At 38.9% G+C, this 21,126-nt stretch overlaps 1 protein-coding gene across 1 annotated transcript in view; it reads right to left on the reverse strand.

Annotated features, from left to right (window-relative positions):
- Nucleotides 1-21,126, reverse strand: part of LOC111080671 — a 116,997-nt gene that overhangs the window by 47,830 nt on the left and 48,041 nt on the right. The window contains 3 exon segments of the mRNA XM_041595407.1: nt 5,304-5,568; nt 8,179-8,383; nt 8,440-8,588. Coding sequence (XP_041451341.1) covers nt 5,304-5,568; nt 8,179-8,383; nt 8,440-8,588 — 619 coding nt within the window.

Consider the following 21,126-nt stretch of genomic DNA (forward strand, 5'->3'; position numbering starts at 1 on the left):
AGGGTTCGGGAACTGAACGGTTGCGGATACCGCCTTCTCACGCCACACCCCGCGGGTAAGCCAAGAACCTGTATCGTGGTAAGGAACGAGCTTAATGTTCTGTTTTCTTCCAGGTACAGCACTCCGGTCCTAACGGTGGCACTATGTGAGAGGGAGGACGGGAAAAACCTATACCTGGCCTCTGCATACCTGCCGTACGAAGAGGAAGACCCACCCTCGGAGGATGTCAGGGCCCTGATCCACCAAGCGCGGAGGGAGGGACTTGATATTGTCTTAGGCTGTAACGCGAATGCCCATCACTCCCTCTGGGGAAGTACGGGCACAAATTCTGTCCACAAATCTTGTTGTGTGCAACCGGGGAGACCACCCCACCTTCCGCAACAGGAACCGTGCAGAGGTTATAGATATAACACTGGCCTCGAATAGCGACTCCCTTACCATCGATGACTGGCACGTGTCCAGTGAGTGTTCCTTTTCGGACCACTACAGGATAGTGTACAGCATCAAATGGAACAAGGAGAGGCCCAAGGCCTACCGCAATCCCAAGCGGACAGACTGGAACCGCTTCTCCGCAACCGTACAGAAGGTGCTGCCTAACCCACCGGAAGGGGACATAATTCAAACGGAAGCACTAGAGAAAGCTACGCAGACCGTCACTAATGCTCTACAGATGGCGTTTCTCAAATCCTGCCCGATCAGCCGACCCCCAAAGTCCAATCACAACCCGTGGTGGACACGACAGTTGAGCGAAGTCAGAAAGGAATCGAGGAAGCTCTTCAATAAAGCAAAAGTGACAAACACACAGGAAAGTTGGGACGAGTATCGCCGCAGCTTCAATACCTACAAAAACACCTGTAAGAGGGCGAAAAGGGAATCATGGGCAGCCTTCTGCGATGCCATAGATGGTACCATTGAGGCCTCAAGGCTTCGACGTGTAATATCGAAGGCACCCACCACACCAGGCCTGCTCCGCAGCCAGGACGGTACCTTCGCAGAGAGCAGCCAAGGCTCCCTGGAGCTCCTCATGGGTACTGACTTCCCAGGTTGCTCAAATGTCACCGGTGACGAATCCAACGCCTCCAACGACACTGATGATCATCAAGGAGAGGAAATCAAGGAACTCATACGAGATATAATGGCACCAGACAAGATTATCTGGGCCATTAAATCATTCAGTCCCTACAAGTCTCCGGGACCGGATGACATCCGACCAGCCATGCTGCAAGGCATCAAAGGATGCCTCCTCACTGAGTACGTCCCCCGTGGGTGTAGAGAGGTGAGAGTGATCTTCATCCCCAAGGCAGGGAAGATAAACCACATCTCCCCAAAGGACTACAGACCCATCAGTCTGTCGTCATTTTTGCTTAAAACGATGGAGCGACTAATGGATCTATATATAAGAACCAAGCTAGACAAACAAGTGTTCAGTGGAGCTCAGCACGCCTACCTCAAAGGTAGATCAGTTGAGACCGCACTACACGAAGTTGTTGGGCATATCGAAAAGAATCTAAGCTAAAAGGAATATGCCTTGGCGGCCTTTCTAGATATAGAAGGGGCCTTCAACAACGTCAGGATCGAGTCAATAACGGCCGCATTGGACAAGATTGGCACACACCCGACGAGCAGAACGATAAGCGCCAATCTAGGCTCCTCCTCGTCAAGAAAGACGGTCACACGAGGTACTCCGCAAGGGGGAGTTATATCCCCTCTACTGTGGAACCTGGTCCTCAACGACCTCCTTCTTCAGCTGGGGAGGAGCGGATATAAGGTTACGGCCTATGCAGACGATCTAGTAATACTGGTAACGGGTAAATTTCTGCCCACAGTCAGTGACCTTCTAGAATCTGCACTGGGCACTACCGCCAGCTGGGCACGCCAGAACGGTTTGGGGGTCAATCCTCAAAAACAGAACTGGTGCTGTTCTCACGAAGATATAAAATACCGAGTTTCAAACTACCAGCAATCGGTGGAACGACACTCGAGCTATCGAGCGAAGCCAAGTATCTTGGTGTCATCCTTGACTCCAAACTCTCCTGGAAGAGAAACACGTAGGAAAGGAAGAAAAAGGCAATGGCAGCTTTCTACACCTGTAGGAAGACTTTTGGACGAACATGGGGCTTACAGCCGCACATCATCCATTGGATGTATACAGCGGTAATAAGACCCATCCTGACATACGGAGGCATGGTATGGTGGGAAGCGGTTAACACCAAATCCCACCTGGAGAACCTCCGTAAAGTCCAACGGACAGCATGCCTTGGGGTCACCGGATCTCTCAAATCCACCCCACAGGCAGCTCTGGACACCATGTTAGGCCTGGAACCGATAGACCTTCATCTTAAGTGCAAGGCTGAGACAAGTGCCGCTAGGCTATTAGCCGCGCAGTTCTTCAAGCCATCGCCTTATGGCCACGCCACTATACTCCGTATGGAAGATAGTGGAACGGCCAGGTGGAGTGACTACTGTGTCTCAGAGTTCTCATGGAAAAGAAACTTTAAAGGACACATACCGGATAGGGAGAAATGGAAGAGTAACACTGTCCTGGGGCAGAACGAGCTCTCCATTTTCACCGACGGGTCAAAGACGGCCGAAGGGACAGGAGCTGGAATCTTCTCCGAAGAACTAGCAACCAACATATCCCTAAGACTACCAGACTGGTGCAGTGTATTCCAGGCGGAGATATATGCAGTATGGCAAGCGGCAAAGTTGGTATACACCTTGGAGATACCTCCGAGGAACATAGCAATCTGCGTTGACAGTCAAGCTGCCATCAAAGCCCTGGTATCCTGCAAGACCACAAGCAGACTCGTACGTGATACGGTGGATGCACTAAACCAGATCAGCGCGCACTCAATCACACTCACGTGGGTTCCGGGTCACACCGACATGGCGGGCAACGAGAGTGCGGACGAGTGTGCCAGAACTGGATCGGCCAAGCCAATGGCGGACGCAGTCAGCGACATAAGGAGACCACTACGAGACATCATCTCGCAGATGATGGGCCGAGCCAGAACGAGATCGGACAGGAGGTGGAACACCACACCCAACTGTGAGATCTCTCGCTCGCTCTGGCCCCACTACGACCTTAAACGCACCAAGACTCTCCTAAGCTTCAGGAAGAGTCTGGTGCGAACACTGACGGGAGTTATAGCGGGGCACTGTGTCATCGGCCGCATGGCCACAAGGTACAGACTGCCCCACCATGACTTCTGCCGCAGCTGCAGGGACGAGGAGGAAATAGAGAGCATCCAGCACCTTCTCTGCAACTGTCCTGCACTCATGGGGAGGCGTCACCGAATACTCGGTGGCGCCTTCTACGAAGATCTGGACAGCCTGGCAAACATGCCTCTAGAGAAACTGGTGCTCTTAATAGAGGCCTCGGGATGGTTCGCGAAACCTCCCTAGGCACCGGACAATATCCCGTGACGAGTGTGGGCATCACAATGGGCAGACTTGCCTCCGAGTGACCTCGACTTCAGTCGAGCAGCCCTATAAACCTAACCTAACCATGAGGTCGGAAACGTTTCCTTCTCTGCGTTGCCCACATCCACTTTTACCACAAATACAATATACCCCTTAACTCTTTTTTGAGTACGGGTATAAAAACGAGCAAGATCGTTTGTACCGGTACTCTTATACCCGGTACTCAGTCAGTATATGTGAGAGCTTATTACGGGTATAAAATCGAGCGAGATCGTTTGTACCGGTACGCACCAAACCGACATATTCTGATAGATTTGGGCACTTAAATTTGTTTAATGAATAATGGTTTTATGTTTGGTATTTTTGGTAGGTATGTATTTATGCTTGTATTTTATTGAAATATGAATAGGAATAATCGACAAAAGTCCAATTTTTTGTCCACTTTTTCTGAGCTTTTATAGTAAAAAAAAAAAATAACATACCGCAAAAATAAGACCAATTTTGCAATACAATTGAAAGTTTACATCAGATAACACTACTCGACAAAATTGAACTTTTAATTTAGGCTGTGAACCAAAAATGGCCTTTTCTGATAGATTTCCGGATTACAAAATAATTTTAAAATCTGGTATTGTTTTCATGGTTTTTTTCAGAGGTTTGCTTCTATTTTTCACATAACTTAAGTATCTTATATCTGGTTGCATAGAACTTTGCAGTTCTAAAAAGCTGACAAACGCAGCTATAAATCCGACCTATACCCTTTGTATCTGCAGCTTAACGCCTGGAAGATATTAAGCTTTCAAATTCAAATTTCATCATTTTTTTGCGGTATTTTTTTTCGAAAATTTTACTTTAAAAAATCGGGAATAAAAGAAAAAAAAAGTTAAGTTATGTGAAAAATAGAAGCACTACCTCTGAAAAAAACGAGAAGGAACGTGCGAGTCGCTTCTGGGGACGCGACTCTACTTATACCCGTACTCTGTCAGCATATACATTTTTGAGCATATGATTTTTTAGAATTTTAGAATTAAAAAAAAATTTTACATTTTACATTTTTTTGCTACATCTGTTATCTTCATCTACATATATTATGTATATTCTACATCTAACATGTAGATTATACATGTACCATTTAGATTCTACATCTCCTCCGCTAGGGGTTGCTCGCGCACTGAACGCGGAAGAGTGTGCGAGCGAGAAGGAAAATGAGTTGCACGGTCGTTGGCAGGAGGGGGCAGGGGAAGCAACTGAAAATTAATTTCTTCATTCTGGCTATAATTATGATCCGATCTAATTCAGATTCGGCATCTGAATTCTGATCTGGTAGATATGGGAATTCTCTACGATACTGCGTTTTTAGTTTTAGCGTATCTTTAAAATTGTGGCTGCCACAGATTTTCGACCTTTTTGTGGGCGGAAGGGGGCGTGGCGAAATTTTGAAATACACTTGTAGCAGTGTGATATCACATGAGTCTGGAAACCAAATTTGGTTTCGCTAGCTCTTATAGTCTCTGAGATCCAGGCGCTCATCGAGACGGACAGACGGACAGACGGACGGACGGACGGACGGACGAACGGACAGACAGACATGGCTATATCGACTCGGCTATTGATGCTGATCAAGAATATAAATACTTTATGGGGTCGGAAAATTTTCCTTCTCTGCGTTACACACATCCACTTTTACCACAAATCTAATATACCCCTTAACTCTTTTTTGAGTACGGGTATAAAAAAAAAAAAAAAAACAGATATATCCCTGAAATTGTAGAGTACCGGGTTAATACACTTTATAGCTCTTAAAATTAACTTATTTGTATCTTCATAATAAAGCAAAAAAAATAGAGGAAAAAAAACCTTTAAATATGTTTAGTATTTACTTATGGCCATCAATTGCTCCTCCAATTCAGCGCAACGTTTCTGCTCTGTTAATAATTCTCGTTTCATAAGTTCCAAGTCACTAATTAGATTAACCAGTTCTTCGTTGTCTTCACCTTTTGCAACGAATTTGTCGCAAATTTTATTATCCACAACCAAAGGTAGACTGTCATTTGGAGGAGAAAGATCTTCAACGCCAGTTGAGTTTGCTATATTCCGATGCTCAAATAAACGGTGATCTGTTGCTTTACAATTAAAATCGAAAAACTACCAAAAAAATATTAATAGTTATTTATTATTTATATTAAATATAGCATTTATAGGAAAATAAACCATATTGTGCATTAAAGATCGCTTTGGCATGCCAAAGCGTAGATACCCTTGCAGTTCAAAGACAAGAAACCATTATAAGAGGTGGTTTGAAATTCAAACTTTGAATTAAAATATTAAAGAAAGCCAGAATTTTCGGGGTGTTTGAACTCGTATTTTAGAAGATTTTTCGGAACTCTACAATATCAAGAAGGCAGAACTAATGGTAAATGACATCCGTCTTTTTGTTCCTTGATGGGCATTTATTAAAAAAAACAGTAAACTATACAAAATTGGTAGTAGTTGTTCTTCGCCTATAAATCCATGTACATATATACATATGTAAAGTTACGAATTTTAATACTAGCACAGCAATAAAATCTCAGTTTACTGCTCTTTTCTTATGATATATTTTCCAGTAGGAAAATCACAATAAGATTACACTAGTCAACACGATTTTTCCTCAAGGAACAAAACGATATTTTTCTTAAAGATTTGGGGCTTAGAAATGGTTTTTTTTTCTATGGCAGAACTTTTTTTTTAAGAATTTTTGAAAACTGGTATTTTTTTTAACCTTTTTTCAGAGGTAGCGATTGTTTTTTTCACATAACTCTAGTATCTTACGTCTGGTTGTAAAAAACTTTGGTATTTTGAAAAGACAATTAAAACAGCTAGAAGTTAAGCCTAAACTTTTTTTGATTTCAGCTTACCGTCTGGGAAATATAAAGCATTGAAATGCAAAAATTATGATTTTTGTGCGGTATTTTTTACGAAATTTTGGCTTTAAAAACTCAGGAAAAGTCGAAAAAAAATTATATCCTGTGTCCTCTAATTTTTGTGTATAGGTGCATTAATTTGGCGTCGTTTAAGGTATCGCTCGTTAAAATCTATGGAGAGACTTTGGAGCTAAAATTCGTTAACCAAACCTAAAATATGGAAAAAATGAACAAAAAATACCTTTTGGAAGGTTATTATCATAATCATCAGACTTGCTGTTTCCAAGAAAGTTTGTTACTACCATTCGGAATGAGTTCCAAGCTGTATTTTCATTCTTAAATAACATATTTGGAAATCCATCATCTTTTAGTAGTTTTTTTATTTGAGGACCATCAAATACTCCTTTCACTTTTGCCAGCGATAGACGTGAAAAAACAGCTTTTAGGTAACGCATTGATTCGCCTTCCTTATCCAGTGCTTTAACAAAATTTTTCATTAGTCCCAGCTTAATGTGAGAATATAAAGGAAACATTTGACCTGAATAGGTATCCTACCTCAGATAACGAAAAAAGTAACTGTCAACAACATTTCATACCAAAGGAACGCGATCAGGTACCAAATGTACAACCCTTTTTCGTTTGCTTTGTTCCCAATTGGCAGTTTGGCCCGCAACCTTCCAAAAGGTATATTTTGTTAAATTATTTTATTTTTTAGGTTTGGTTAACGAATTTTAGCTCCAAAGTCTCTCCATAGATTTTAATGAGCGATACCTTAAACGACGCCAAATTAATGCACCTATATACAAAAATAGAGGACAGAGGATATAATTTTTTTTTCGACTTTTCCTGAGTTTTTAAGTCAAAATTTCGTAAAAAATACCGCACAAAAATCATCATTTTTTTATTTTAATGCTTTATATTTCCCAGACGGTAAGCTGAAATCACAAAGTGTTTGCGCTTAAATTCTAGCTGTTTTAATTGTCTTTTCAAAATACCAAATTTACAACCAGACGTAAGATACTAGAGTTATGTGAAAAAAACGAGCGCTACCTCTGAAAAAAAGCTTAAAAAGAAACCCCAGTTTTCAAAAATTATTTAAAAAAAAGTTCTGCCATAGAAAAAAAACCATAATTCTTTAAAAAATTTTAAAGCCCCATATCTATCAGAATAAATCGGTTTGGATCCTTGAGGAAAAAAAAAAGTTGGATTTTGTCTAGTTTTCCCTTTTCAAGGGGACACCCAGCAGTTCTGTTCTTTGTTATTCAATAAAATTATAGATTTTTTTTTGAAATTTTTAGTTTCATGTTTAGGGGTGGCTACCACGAAAAGAAAATACACTTTTTTAGTTAAATATACATTTAAAAAAAATTGAATTCGTCGGTTTTTTTAAATAATATTGAAACTTAGAAACTAGTTCATATTGATAAAAATGTATTTTGGTTTTTTTTTTAGTTACTGTTAAAAAATTAACGATTAGTGAAAATCAAGAAGTTTAGCTGAGGTTGATATATTCAGATAACTAGTTCGCAAAAACTTGTGCAGGTTTTTTACTGCCAATAACTGATTAATAAATGGTATTAATATATGTGCAATAGAATTCATCATTTAGCCAGCTCATTCAGCAAAATATTTTGTTTTAATTTTCTTTATTACAATTTTTTGTAAAATCCAGTAGCAACCTCTAAAAAATAAAAAAAATAAATAAAAACATGTAAATTACTATTAAATCCGAGGTAACAAAACTAGGGGGTGTAACGTTTGAATTTCGAAAAAAAAATGTTTGGCCCAGACTAATGTTACCTGCAAGGGTATGTAAATGTTCGGTTCGGATTTTAATCACGTTCTGGCGTACCTTTATATTATAGTCTGCATGCGAATTTATTCCCTGGTCACTGCGATCGCCAATTTGTTTATCAGCAAGGGGCACGCTACTATTAAGTTCTTGTTGCAACCGATCGCTTCTCCGTCGTTCAATACTAAGGGTCTGTTTTGATTCGTTTAGCAGTTGGCTGAGCTCTTCGCAGCGAGATTCCAATATTTCAGTATTGGAAGATATTCTATATAACAAAAATACTAAATATGTAGAAAAAAAAGTTTTAAAAGAGTATCTTACGTTTTAATTAGCTTTTTATCGGAATTTTTTTCAATGTTGAGGCGTTGGTTTGTGCGTTCTAGGTCTTGAATACCTACTTCCAGCTGTTCGTAAACTTTAAGACGAGAATCGTTTACTTCAGTCATGGCATTAATATGCTTACGAAGATGCTGAGAAGAAAAAAAAAATACATGACACCGTTCGGAGCAGAACGGTATATGATTTCTTATATTAAACTTAAAGTGAATGCCATTCTCTATATAAGCTCTTTCGCGCCAAAGCTTGCACTCAGTTTTTTCTTTCATCACTCTTGCGTTTTATCTGGGATTTTGGCTGCTGCTGCAGCTCGCGAGCGCTGATGGAATTAGTGCAGAAGCGACCACAAACATACAGTAAAAATATAGTAACCTATTTGAGTCTTATTATTTTAAATCAATTCGATACCCTTTAACGAACACAAAAAAAGAAGGTGTAATAAAACAGAAAGGAGAGGCTTAGAGCTGGGCCGACCACTCATACACTATCGATAAATCGCATTTGCCGCGTCACGACTTTAAATTTTATATTTTTTTTTTAATTTGTAAGTCTAGTGTAAGATAGTTTAGGGCGAAGCGGGGGCGCAAGAAAGCTTCGCTCTTGGCGAATTCGCCCCGCTTCGCCGCCCTAGAAGTCGGAAAATAACATTGAATTCGAGCGCACGTCCCTTTTTAGTCTCCCTTCTTTTTCGTCTAAATATATAAAATTTGCAGCCACCAAACGGTTTTGTTGAATTTAATTTAGTAAAATTATTCTAAAATTTAATGGCGCCCCAGGGTGAACTAGCAAATTAAATAAAGTTTAAATGCAGAAATTTTGAAGTCTAGTGACACGACTGGTGAAATATATAAAACACATATATTTAATAGTTTAAGTGTATATTATAAACACCTGCCGCGTCGCGTGTGTGTGCAGCAGCAACCCCCAAATATCAAACCTAAAACTACCGCGCCGGTCGGCTAATAAACATACAACAAAAAAAAAACCTAGCGATCTCAACCGCCGAGGGATATCCATTCCGAATGAAGTTTGCCACCTGCCAAGGAAAGTGGAATTTACCAGAATCCCATCTTATATACATAGAGGTATTTGTGAAAAAAATTTAAAGCTAAAATAAGTGCACCTCGCTTTAAATTCTTGGCACATATGTACGTATGACATAATAGAGCTAGATTTGCATGTATTTAGTAGAGTTTGTACATATATTACATATGTATATCACATTCACATACATCAAACCATCTTGGACGCAGAACATATATACATATAATTTATAACTGCAATCACTGTCACCCCTTCCCCCTTTATCGTTTTCGCTGCGCATATATATAGTTGGGTCATTGGCCAAGCGCACACATACCAACATAGCAGCTGCAGCGGTGAATTTTCGTTCTCGCTTTTGCTCGCTGACCTTCGTTGTTGTTGGTGTGTTCTTTTCGTTTGGCGCGTTTGAGTCAAACCGTTCGCCAAGCGACGCGCTACCCTGTAATCGTCGGGTATATAGTTTTGGTGCCAAGGATCCAACTGTCAATATTTCAAAGCGTGCCTCGCAATTCAAATTGGGTGTCTATCGGTCGGGCAGCCAGGCCCATCATACACAAACGCCAACACAGCTTAGACACACACACATGTGCATACGTTCATAACTGCAGCGGTGAATTTTCGTTTTCGCTTTCGCTTGTTACCGTTGCTGTTTGTTTTTGTTCTTGTGTGTTTTGAGTTGGCACGCCTGCGCCAACAGATCGCCAAGTTTCTCGATACCGTTTAATCGTCTGGTATATCGGTTTTTTTGCAGCATTTGGCATCGACACCCTAGGTCCGTATTAAATAGATCGCCAAGTGACTCGATACCCTTTAATCGTCGGGTATATCGATTTTTCGCCTCATTTGGCTTCAACACCCTAGGTATTAAACCGATCGCCGTGTTCTTTGGGTACACCTTCCTGTTGCGACAATTTGCGCCGCAGCAAATAATATTATCGTGAGAAAAGTCCTGATTAGTGATTCACTTAAGCATCGAGAGTCAAGATGAATCCAAAATCAGATCATAAGCGTATTCTTGAAGAGCTGAAAAAGAAGCTCAGCTCCCGTGGCAAAGGCATTCGCCGACTAGCGGACCGGCTGGAAGCTGGGGAGATTCCGCCGCAGTTGACAGAGCTCGAGTGCAGACTCGACGTACTGAAAGCAACTATAACCAAGGCAGCCCAGTTCAAGAATCAATCAAAGAAATAGATAGTGACGATGAGTTTGGAGCCGAGTTGGAAGAACTAACCAAGGCAAAGATAATGTCGCTTATCGACGCCTTGAAGACAGCCATCGATACAATGCCTTCAGTATCAGCTTCTGTTGCCCCAACTCGTTCTCGACTTCCGAAGTTAGCTCTGCCAAAGTTCAGTGGAAAATATTCGGAATTCAAAAGCTTCATTAGTTTATTTGAGACTCTTGTTCACAATGACGAAATCATTGGGAACGGTAAGGGCGTTCCAAGTAACCGAGAGTAATTATGAGAAAGCCATGGCCAGCTGAAAACGGGTCTATGATAACGAATGTCTGATCTTTATGAACCATATTGCTGCCCTATTTAGTCTTCCCAAAATGACCCAGCAATCTGCATCGTCCTTAAGGAACCTAATCGATACCACTTCATCGATATATGGTTCCTTGTTGTCGATAGGCGATGACCAAAAGATCCTGTGACCAAACAAAAATGGGAAGAACAGCTCCATTATGAGAAGCTGCCGCTTTGGGCTGACTGCGAAAAAATGCTTAATCGCAGATATCAGCATCTTTCGGCCGAAGAATTGCCAAAACCAAAGCAGGAGCAGAAAGCTGTGCCAAGCAAGCCTCACAATCGAAGCTCATTCGCGTGTTCTACTGCGAATGCTAAAAACCAACAATGTAGTTACTGCAATGCAAAAGACCATTTTTCGACTACTTGCAGTTCATTTTCGCGGCTTGCAGTGATGCAAAGATTCGAATTTGTCAAATCGGCATCGCTCTGCATCAACTGTCTGCAACAAGGACACACTGTGGTACGATGCAAAGCTAGCAAGTGTCGAGTGTCGACCGCTCACATCATGCCTTATTGCATAGGCACACAGTTGTGGATAAAAGTTTAGCGTTACCATCACCCCCAGAGAATTCTTCTCCCCCTCCTAGTTAGAGTAACCCTTCCACTTCGCATGCACTCCATGCGACAGCTTTGGATAGAGTAATTCTGGCAACGTCGATCGTAAGCGTCCGAACCAAAAATGGAGAGTACGTTTTGGCTCGAGCACGGCTTGACTCTGGGTCACAAACAAACTTTATAACTGAGGACCTAGCACAGCGCTTACAGATCCGTAAGGAGGAGTCGTGTATCAACCTGCTTGGATTTGGCGAATCCAATTCACAAGTCAAGAAAAAGATACACACGGTGGTGAAGTCGCGAATCAATGGTAGTGAGTTCTCGGTCGATTTCTGGATTCTGAAGTCAATCCCGGGATATCACCCCGAATACGCACTTAATGTGAGTGATTGGGAAATCCCGAAGAACCGTGCAGACCCATATTTCTACAAACCACAAAGAATAGATATGTTGATAGGTGCAGAGTCTTTTTTCGAACTCTTATCTGTTTGTCAAATTAGACATGGTCCTGACCATCCAACTCTGCAGAAAACGCTTCTCGGTTTGATTGTGTCTGGAAGATACAGTCCAAAGGTGACTGTCACCCAGGATGCGAGGAACTGTCTGAGCTATCGAGAAGAGTCAGTTGTGTCTATTGACAACACACTAAAAAAGTTTTGGTCACTAGAAAAATTGCCATCTTCTATAAAGTCTATCTCTTGAACACAAGTTATGTGAGGAGCATTATAGAAAGACTACTCAAGTCTTGCCTTCAGGTCGGTTTGAAGTAAGGCTGCCGTTTAAATCAGATCCAAACTGTTTGGGCAATTCCTTTTAGATTGCTAAACGGCGGTTTTTTTCGCTCGAAAGAAGATTGTCCCGTGACCCCGAGTTGAAGAAAATGTACTTGGAATTCATGGAAGAGTTTTAGTATGCTCACATAGTTGGTACCCACTGTACCTTAAAGAATATACACTGTAAAACTTTGTTGCAGTTACGTAAACAAGTCCCAGACATAGCTCGGGTGAAACATAATACGATCACCCAAGTTGTGCCTCGAGCGACATAAATGTATCGTCAGCATATTCTCATAGCTTGACGATGCATAAAGTACACGCGCATCCGATTCCCCTCGCGCCCCCCGCTATCAGCAGCGCTGGGCATATATATAACGAATATATAAATGCGGCCGCTCGGCTGCCGTCGTTCCTGGCAGCGCAGCTGCGCGGCCTTAGCTTAAGCTACCATAAGATCTATATCGATATAACATTCAATAAACGAATAGCTAAAGAGACGGATGTCTCTGCGGATACATTCATTAAAACATAAAAGAACATAATAGCTACATGGCGACCGTGACTCGGTCTGAGTCCTGCATCGATGGAATCTGCTGATCAACAACAATACAACAAATAGAAGAATCAACTGCGGATCCATCGACCAACAAAAGAAAACACGGAACGAACATTAAACGCAGTGAGTAGAGGGGTATGTGTGGAAAAAGAGGCGGCGTTGTAAAACGCCTAAGAAACCGAAAAAGTAAACTGCTAAAACTCCTTAGTAGCGATAAGTTGCCGTGGAGCACAACTGTGAAATTGCACACAGAGCTCGAACACATCAAATCGTTGCTAACAGAAAAGAAAAAGCAAAAGCCTGTGTACACAACCACCTACACCGCTATACAAAATATAAATAAAATAATAATCAAAAAACAACCACCCGAGAAAAAGGAAATACCAACGTTAAAGAAGACATGCCCCGGTGACTGCGAGGGACCCCTATACTCACCGTATTGCCATTACACCTGTGCAGCCTGCACCGGTGCCCCAACAAAGAAGCAGTAATAGCCTGTGCAGCCAGCGCCGGCCTCGTCTAGCGCAACAAGCTAGACCCGGAGCAGTGAACCGACAGCGCTTCTAAGAGCGCCCACCGATAACAAAATTTTTTTTTAATGCACTGCGATGCATAAAATTTAATTTTAAAATTTAATGTAACATTGAGCGGAATAACATCTGCCCAATTAGAGTGCGGCCTGTAAAGCTACACAAAACGATAGGTAGGAATATTGTAAAAACAAATGAACAATAATTCCATTAGTAAATTTTCAGAAGATTTTCTAATCAATTATAATTCTTATAATCCATATATACCCAAGATGGGAGTAGTAGACGTTAAGTCAGTGGATTCCACTGCTAACGTTATTAATAAGGTATAATCAAAAAATATAGATTTAGAATTAACAAATATTTTGCTAATAATCATTGTTGTTATAATGTGTGCAAATTGTTTTTACAAGTTATATAAACTACACAATAAATGCTTCAAGAAAAACTTTATGAGCCAGGCAAATGACCTGGATAAAATTTAAATTGGTACAGCATAAAACAACAATGATTAACAATAATTGGCAATAGTAACGACAAGAGAATGATTATGGATAAATAAAATTGAAAAAAAATAAATATAAAAACAAATTAGGCATGTTCACATTAAGAGCAATTAGAGAAGTATATGATAGGGATGCTTACTTTAAGGAAAGAATTCAACAATTGGTCTCAACGACCCCTATAAGCATCTATCAATTAGAACAGAATTAGAATTAGAATATATGCAAACCTTTAATTTAGAATTTTCTCCTTTAATACATTGCACCCAAACACAAAAGGCAATTGTATTAACCACCATTCCAGGTGTGCAGGTGAGATCGGTCATTGACGATCATCAGACATTAGGCAGAACATTATTAATGATGGTCTTTAGAAAATAATTCATATCCATGATATAATGGAATGAAATTTATAAAGAATTAAATAAACGGAAAATTGACTTTGATAAATCATATAAGTCATTAAATCAAAGCAGGCCAATTCAAAAGACCACAATTAAAAAACATACAGAAACATTAATAAAATGCTTTAATGAAGCACGTATACTAATATATGGCCAGAAAGAACAATTAAATAAAGATCATTGGTCATTGGTATCAGAATTTTTGATCAGACTACGATCCAACTTAATAACACTAAAATAAGAGTACAGTTTGGATATTTCAATTCCGACTATCCTGAACACTCATTTGGCAGTTGAAACTGGTGATGAACCGGAATCAATAGAATCTGTAAAAACTGACTCAATAGAGCCAGAAGAGTTTGATTTTGCCAACTCTAAAATATAAGAGCAAGACTTACACAATCTTACAATTCCAGCTGTTTTAATGTCAGATCAAGATAACACAGATTCTGATACTAACTCAAGTGTAATAGATCAAAAGTTTTGCAACAATAACACAATGGCACAAATTAATATCGATCTTATTAATGCTGCATCCAAGCTTATACCAGTTTTCGATGGTAAAGCTGAAAATTTAACAAGCTTTATAGATGCATTAGAAATAATAGATTCAATAAAAGGCGAACACGAACAATTAGCTGTTTCAATGATAAAAACAAGGCTAAAAGGTGTTGCCAGAAATCTAATCGGAAATGAAACTACAGTAACCGAAGTCATTTCCCGATTAAAATACAATGTCAAAGGCGAAACTGTAGAAGTATTGTCAGCAAAATTGATGAGCCTACAACAACGCAATAAGACTGCTAACCAATATACAGCAGAGGTTGAGCAGATAACAAAAGCTTTAGAAGGTGCGTATATAACTGATGGTTTAACCCTGCAGTTAGCCAGAAGTTATTCAACTCAGCATGCAGTCAAAGCGATGACTAAAAACTGCGCAATCGATAAGGTAAAACTTATCATGCAAGCTGGTACCTTCAATACAATGAATGAAGCCATATCAAAATTTGTAAATAGTTGCACAGAAGCAACTGGACAGTCAAACACTGTCCTATACTACAGAAATTATCCACAGCGCGGCGGAAACCGCGGACGAGGAAATCATAGAGGTAACTCTCGTGGTTATCATAATAACCACAACAACTACAATAATGGCCACAATAACTATGGGGGACGAGGCCAATATAGAGGAAACTTTAGAAATCGTGGTAACTCGAATCGAGGCACCAGCAACAATAATCAAAATAATGTCAGAGTAGCCCAAAAAACATCGGGAAACTTCCAAAACCCTTTAGATACTCTGCAGTAGAAGATGCAAGGGTTAACACTATTAATCTTAATCAAAATATATTCGCATCCTTTAGCCACGTAGCTACTGGAAAAGAACTTGTCTTTTTAATAGACACACGTGCAGATATATCCATTTTAAAAGAAACTTCTGATGTCTTTCACGACATTCAAGATAATTATATTATAGACATAAAAGGAATACGTCAAGAAGTTGCTAAATCCAAAGGTTTAACTTCTATCGAGATACAGACGACTAAATATATAATTCCACACGATTTTCATATTTAGGAATCGATTTTATTAAAAAATACAACTGTCAATTAGACTTCAAGCCATCTGAAGATTGGCTTATAACACTAGTCAACACGATTTTTCCTCAAGGAACAAAAGGAACTTTTTCTTAAAGATTTTACGCTTAGAAATGGTTTGATGATATTTTTTTTTTTCTATGGCAGAACTGTTTTTTGAAGAATTTTTGAAAACTGGTATTTTTTTTAAGGCTTTTTTCAGAGGTAGCGCTTGTTTTTTTCACATAGCTCTAGTATCTTACGTCTGGTTGTAAAGGACTTTGCTATTTGGTTTCCACACTCATGTGATATCACACTGCTACAAGTGTATTTCAAAATTTCACCCCGTCCCTTCCGCCCACACAAAGGACGAAAATCTGTGGTATGCACAATTTTAAAGATACAAAGATAAACTAAAGATAAACAGTATCGTAGAGAATGCCCATATCTACCAGATTGCCGAATCTGAATCAGATCGGATCATAATTATAGCCAGAACGAAGAAATTAATTTTCAGTTGCTCCAGAAACTTTGGAGCTAAAATTCGTTAGCCAAACTTAAAAAATGAAAAAAAATACCTGTTGGAAGGTTGTGGGCCCAACTGCCAATTGGGAACAAAGGAACGCGATTAGGTACCAAATGTACAACCCTTGTTCGTTTGCTTTGTTCCCAATTGGCAGTTGGGCCCGCCGCCTTCAAAAAGGTATTTTTTGTTCATTTTTTCCATATTTTAGGTTTGGTTAACGAATTTTAGCTCCAAAGTCTCTCCATAGATTTTAATGAGCGATACCTTAAACGACGCCAAATTAACGCACCTATAAACAAAGAAATAGAGGACACAAGATATAATTTTTTTTTTCGACTTTTCCTGAGTTTTTTAAGTCAAAATTTCGTAAAAAATACCGCACAAAAATCATCATTTTTGCATTTCAATGCTTTATATTTCCCAGACGATATACTGTAATCACAAAGTGTTTGGGCTTAACTTCTAGCTGTTTTAATTATCTTTTCAAAATAGCAAAGTTCTTTACAACCAGACGTAAGATACTAGATTTATGTGAAAAAAACAAGCGCTTCCTCTGAAAAAAGCTAAAAAAAAAATACCAGTTTTCAAAAATTTTTCAAAAAAAAGTTCTGCCATAGAAAAAAAAAATATCATCAAACCATTTCTAAGCCCCAAATCTTTAATAAAAAGTTGGTTTTGTTCCTTGAGGAAAAATCGTGTTGACCAGTGTAATTAGACCCAATAACTTAAAATTTCCAATTCATGTTCCAATAACTCACAGTTCTGGCAATAACTCAATAATTCTGACAGCAGGATCCCAAGTTATTTGAAAAATTCAACTTAATTCAAAAGAAGACAGTGTATTGATTCAAAATCAAGAAATTCAGCGTGGTATTTACATTTCAAATACCATAGCAACATCCAAAAACGCTTTCATAAGACTAGTTAATACAACATATACCGAATCACTTTCGAACTACGATGTAGTCAAAACCAATCTAGGAAATAGAGAAAAGTCTGTATTATCTCAACTTTCAAAAAACTTTCCTCCACAGTTCAAGTCACAGCTTTCAAGCTTATGCACCCAATATAGCGATGTATTCGGATTGGAAACCGAATCAATAACTACGAGTAATTTCTATAAACAAAAACTGAGATTGAAAGATGTTGAACCAGTGTATATAAAAAATACCGAAGTCCACAGTCAGGTGAACGAAATACAAAAGCAAGTAGGAAAATTTATCTCCGACGGGATTGTTTAACCATCTGTATCTGAATATAATAGCCCATTGTTACTTGTACCTAAGAAACCATCCCCCGGTTCAGAAGTAAAGAAATGGCGATTAGTGATTGACTATCACCAGATTAATAAAAAAAATTACTATCTGATAAATTTCCACTCCCTTGAATTGATGATATTTTGGATCAACTAGGTCGAGCAAAATACTTCTCATGCCTTGACTTAATGTCAGGATTTCATCAAATTGAACTCGAAACGAGAAGGAACGTGAAAGTCGCTTCTGGGGACGCGACTCTACTTATACCCGTACTCAGTCAGTATATACATTTTTGAGCATGATTTTTTAGAATTTTAGAATTAAAAAAAAAATTTTACATTTTACATATTTTTGCTACATTTGTTATATACATCTCATCTACAATGTCTATTCTACATCTAACATGTAGATTGTACATGTACCATTTAGATTCTACATCTCCTCCGCTAGAGGGCGCTCGCGCACTGAACGCGGCAGAGTGTGCGAGCGAGAAGGAAAATGAGTTGCGTTGTCGTGGGCGGGAGGGGGAGGGGAAGCAACTGAAAATTAATTTCTTCATTCTGGCTATAATTATAATCCGATCTAATTCAGATTCGGCAATCTGGTAGATATGGGCATTCTCTACGATACTGCGTTTTTAGTTTTATCGTATATTTAATACTGTGCCTGCCACAGATTTTCGTCCTTTGTGTGGGCGGAAGGGGGCGGGGCGAAATTTTGAAATACACTTGTAGCAGTGTGATATCACATGAGTGTGGAAACCAAATTTGGTTTCTCTAGCTCTTATAGTCTCTGAGATCCAGGCGCTCATCAAGACGGACGGACGGACAGACGGACATGGCTATATAGACTCGGCTATTGATGCTGATCAAGAATATATATACTTTATGGGGTCGGAAACGTTTCCTTCTCTGCGATGCACACATCCACTTTTACCACAAATCTAATATACCCCTTAACTCTTTTTTGAGTACGGGTATAAAAAGTTCAAGAGATATAACGTCTTTTTCAACGAGCAACGGCTCATATCGCTTCACGCCACGCTATTACCTTTTGGATTAAAAATAGCGCCTAATTCATTTCAGAGAATGATGACTATTGCATTCTCTGGACTAGAAACTTCTCAAGCATTCCTTTATATTGATGACTTAATAGTAATCGGTTGTTCCGAAAAACATATGCTTAAAAACTTAACAGATGTTCTTGAGAAATGTAGGAAATACAACCTGAAGTTGCATCCTGAAAAATGTTAATTTTTTATGCATGAGGTGACTTTTCTCGGTCATAAATGCACTGATAAAGGAATACTTCCAGACGACAAGAAATATGACGTCATTATGAACTACCCAGTACCGCACGACGCGGACAGCGCTAGACGTTTCATAGCATTTTGTAACTATTATAGACGTTTTATAAAAAACTTAGCCGACTATTCACGGCACATAACAAGATTATGTAAAAAGAATGTTCCTTTTCAATGGACGGATGAATGTCAAAATGCATTCCAATATTTAAAAACAAAACTTATGGAACCTTCTTTGCTACAGTATCCGGATTTTAGCAAAGAATTCTGTATAATTACAGATGCAAGTAAGCAAGCATGTGGAGCGGTTTTATCTCAAAACCATGATGGACTCCAACTTCCCATTGCATATGCATCAAGAGCATTTACAAAAGGTGAAAGTAACAAGTGTACTACTGAGCAGAATTAGCTGCAATTCACTGGGCAATATTACATTTTCAACTATACATTTACGGAAAACATTTTATAATTAAAACAGATCACAGGCCTTTGATATATCTATTTTCAATGATCAATCCAAGAATATGACTTCGCAGTCGAATATTTAAAGGGAAAAGACAATCATGTAGCTGATGCGCTATCAAGAATAACCATCAAAGAGCTACAGAATATTACAGGACAAATAATGACAGTCACTACAAGACAGACAAGTAGACAGATATCCTGCGCAGGAAAAGAAAAGATAGAATTGCCTAGGCAATCTCTAGAAAAAGCTTCTAAGCCCAACGTATATGAAGTCTTCAACAATGACGAAGTACGTAAAGTAGTGACCTTACATATTAAAACTAAGCTATGTTTCTTTAAACATGGTAAGAAAATAATTGTAAGTTATGATGTTAGCGATTTATATAATAATGGAATCCTTGACTTAAGTCAATTATTCCAAAGGCTTGAAATGCAAGCCGGTATAAATGAAATCAGCCAACTCAAAGTGGTACCGTGGGAAAATATCTTTGATCAAGTATCAATCGATAATTTAAAAAATATGGGCAGTAAAATATTAAAATCATTAAGAGTAGCGCTACTCAGCCCGGTGACCCAAATAAAAAGTTTAAAAGAAAAAGAAGCAATACTGTCTACATTTCATGACGATCCAATTCAAGGAGGTCATACTGGCATATCAAAAACTTTGGCCAAAGTCAAAAGACACTATTACAGGAAAAGTATGTCTAAAGATATAACTGAGTACGTAAGAAAATGTCAAAAATGTCAGAAAGCGAAAATTACATCGCATACAAAGACTCCATTAACAATAACTGATACACCTATAAATGTTTTCGACAGGGTGATAGTGGACACTATTGGTCCACTACCAAAATCAGAAAATGGCAATGGATATGCTATCACGCTAATATGTGACTTAACTAAATATCTGGTTGCCATACCAGTTGCAAATAAGAGCGGAAATACTGTCGCTAAAGCAATTTTTGAATCATTTATTCTGAAGTACGGTCCTATGAAGACGTTCATAGCGGACATGGGAACAGAATACAAGAATTCAACAATAAATGACTTGTGCAAATATTTAAAATTTAAAAATATAACATCTACTGCACACCACCACCAGACAGTTGGGACAATCGAAAGAAGTCATAGGACTTTTAATGAATACATACGATGTTATATATCAGTAGATAAAGCTGATTGGGACGTATGGCATCAATATTTCGTTTTTTGTTTCAACACGATCCCCTCAATGGCACATAATTATTGTCCATATGAGTTAGTTTTTGGTAAAACAAATAATTTACCAAAAGAATTTAATAGTATAGATAACATAGAAGATTTTAAATATACAGGTCCTTATAGAGTAGAAAACATCGGAGAAAGAGATAACATCATAATCTCTGATGATAGGAAAAAGAAACAAACAGTTCATAAAGATAGACTAAAAATTTGTATTTCATAAAACAAAAAATATTTTTAATGATACGCCACATATGATAATAATAATAAAAATATATATTACTTTATACATTTTATTACACTTAAAAAAAAAATAATAATAATAAGAAAATAACTTCACTAGGTTACGTTATTTTTCAAAAGGAGGGAGATGTAGTATGCTCACATAGTTGGTACCCACTGTACCAACGATACTTAAAGAATATACA

The sequence above is a fragment of the Drosophila obscura genome, unplaced genomic scaffold (genome assembly GCF_018151105.1).
Source record: "Drosophila obscura isolate BZ-5 IFL unplaced genomic scaffold, ASM1815110v1 contig_58, whole genome shotgun sequence".
NCBI classification, from domain to species: domain Eukaryota; kingdom Metazoa; phylum Arthropoda; class Insecta; order Diptera; family Drosophilidae; genus Drosophila; species Drosophila obscura.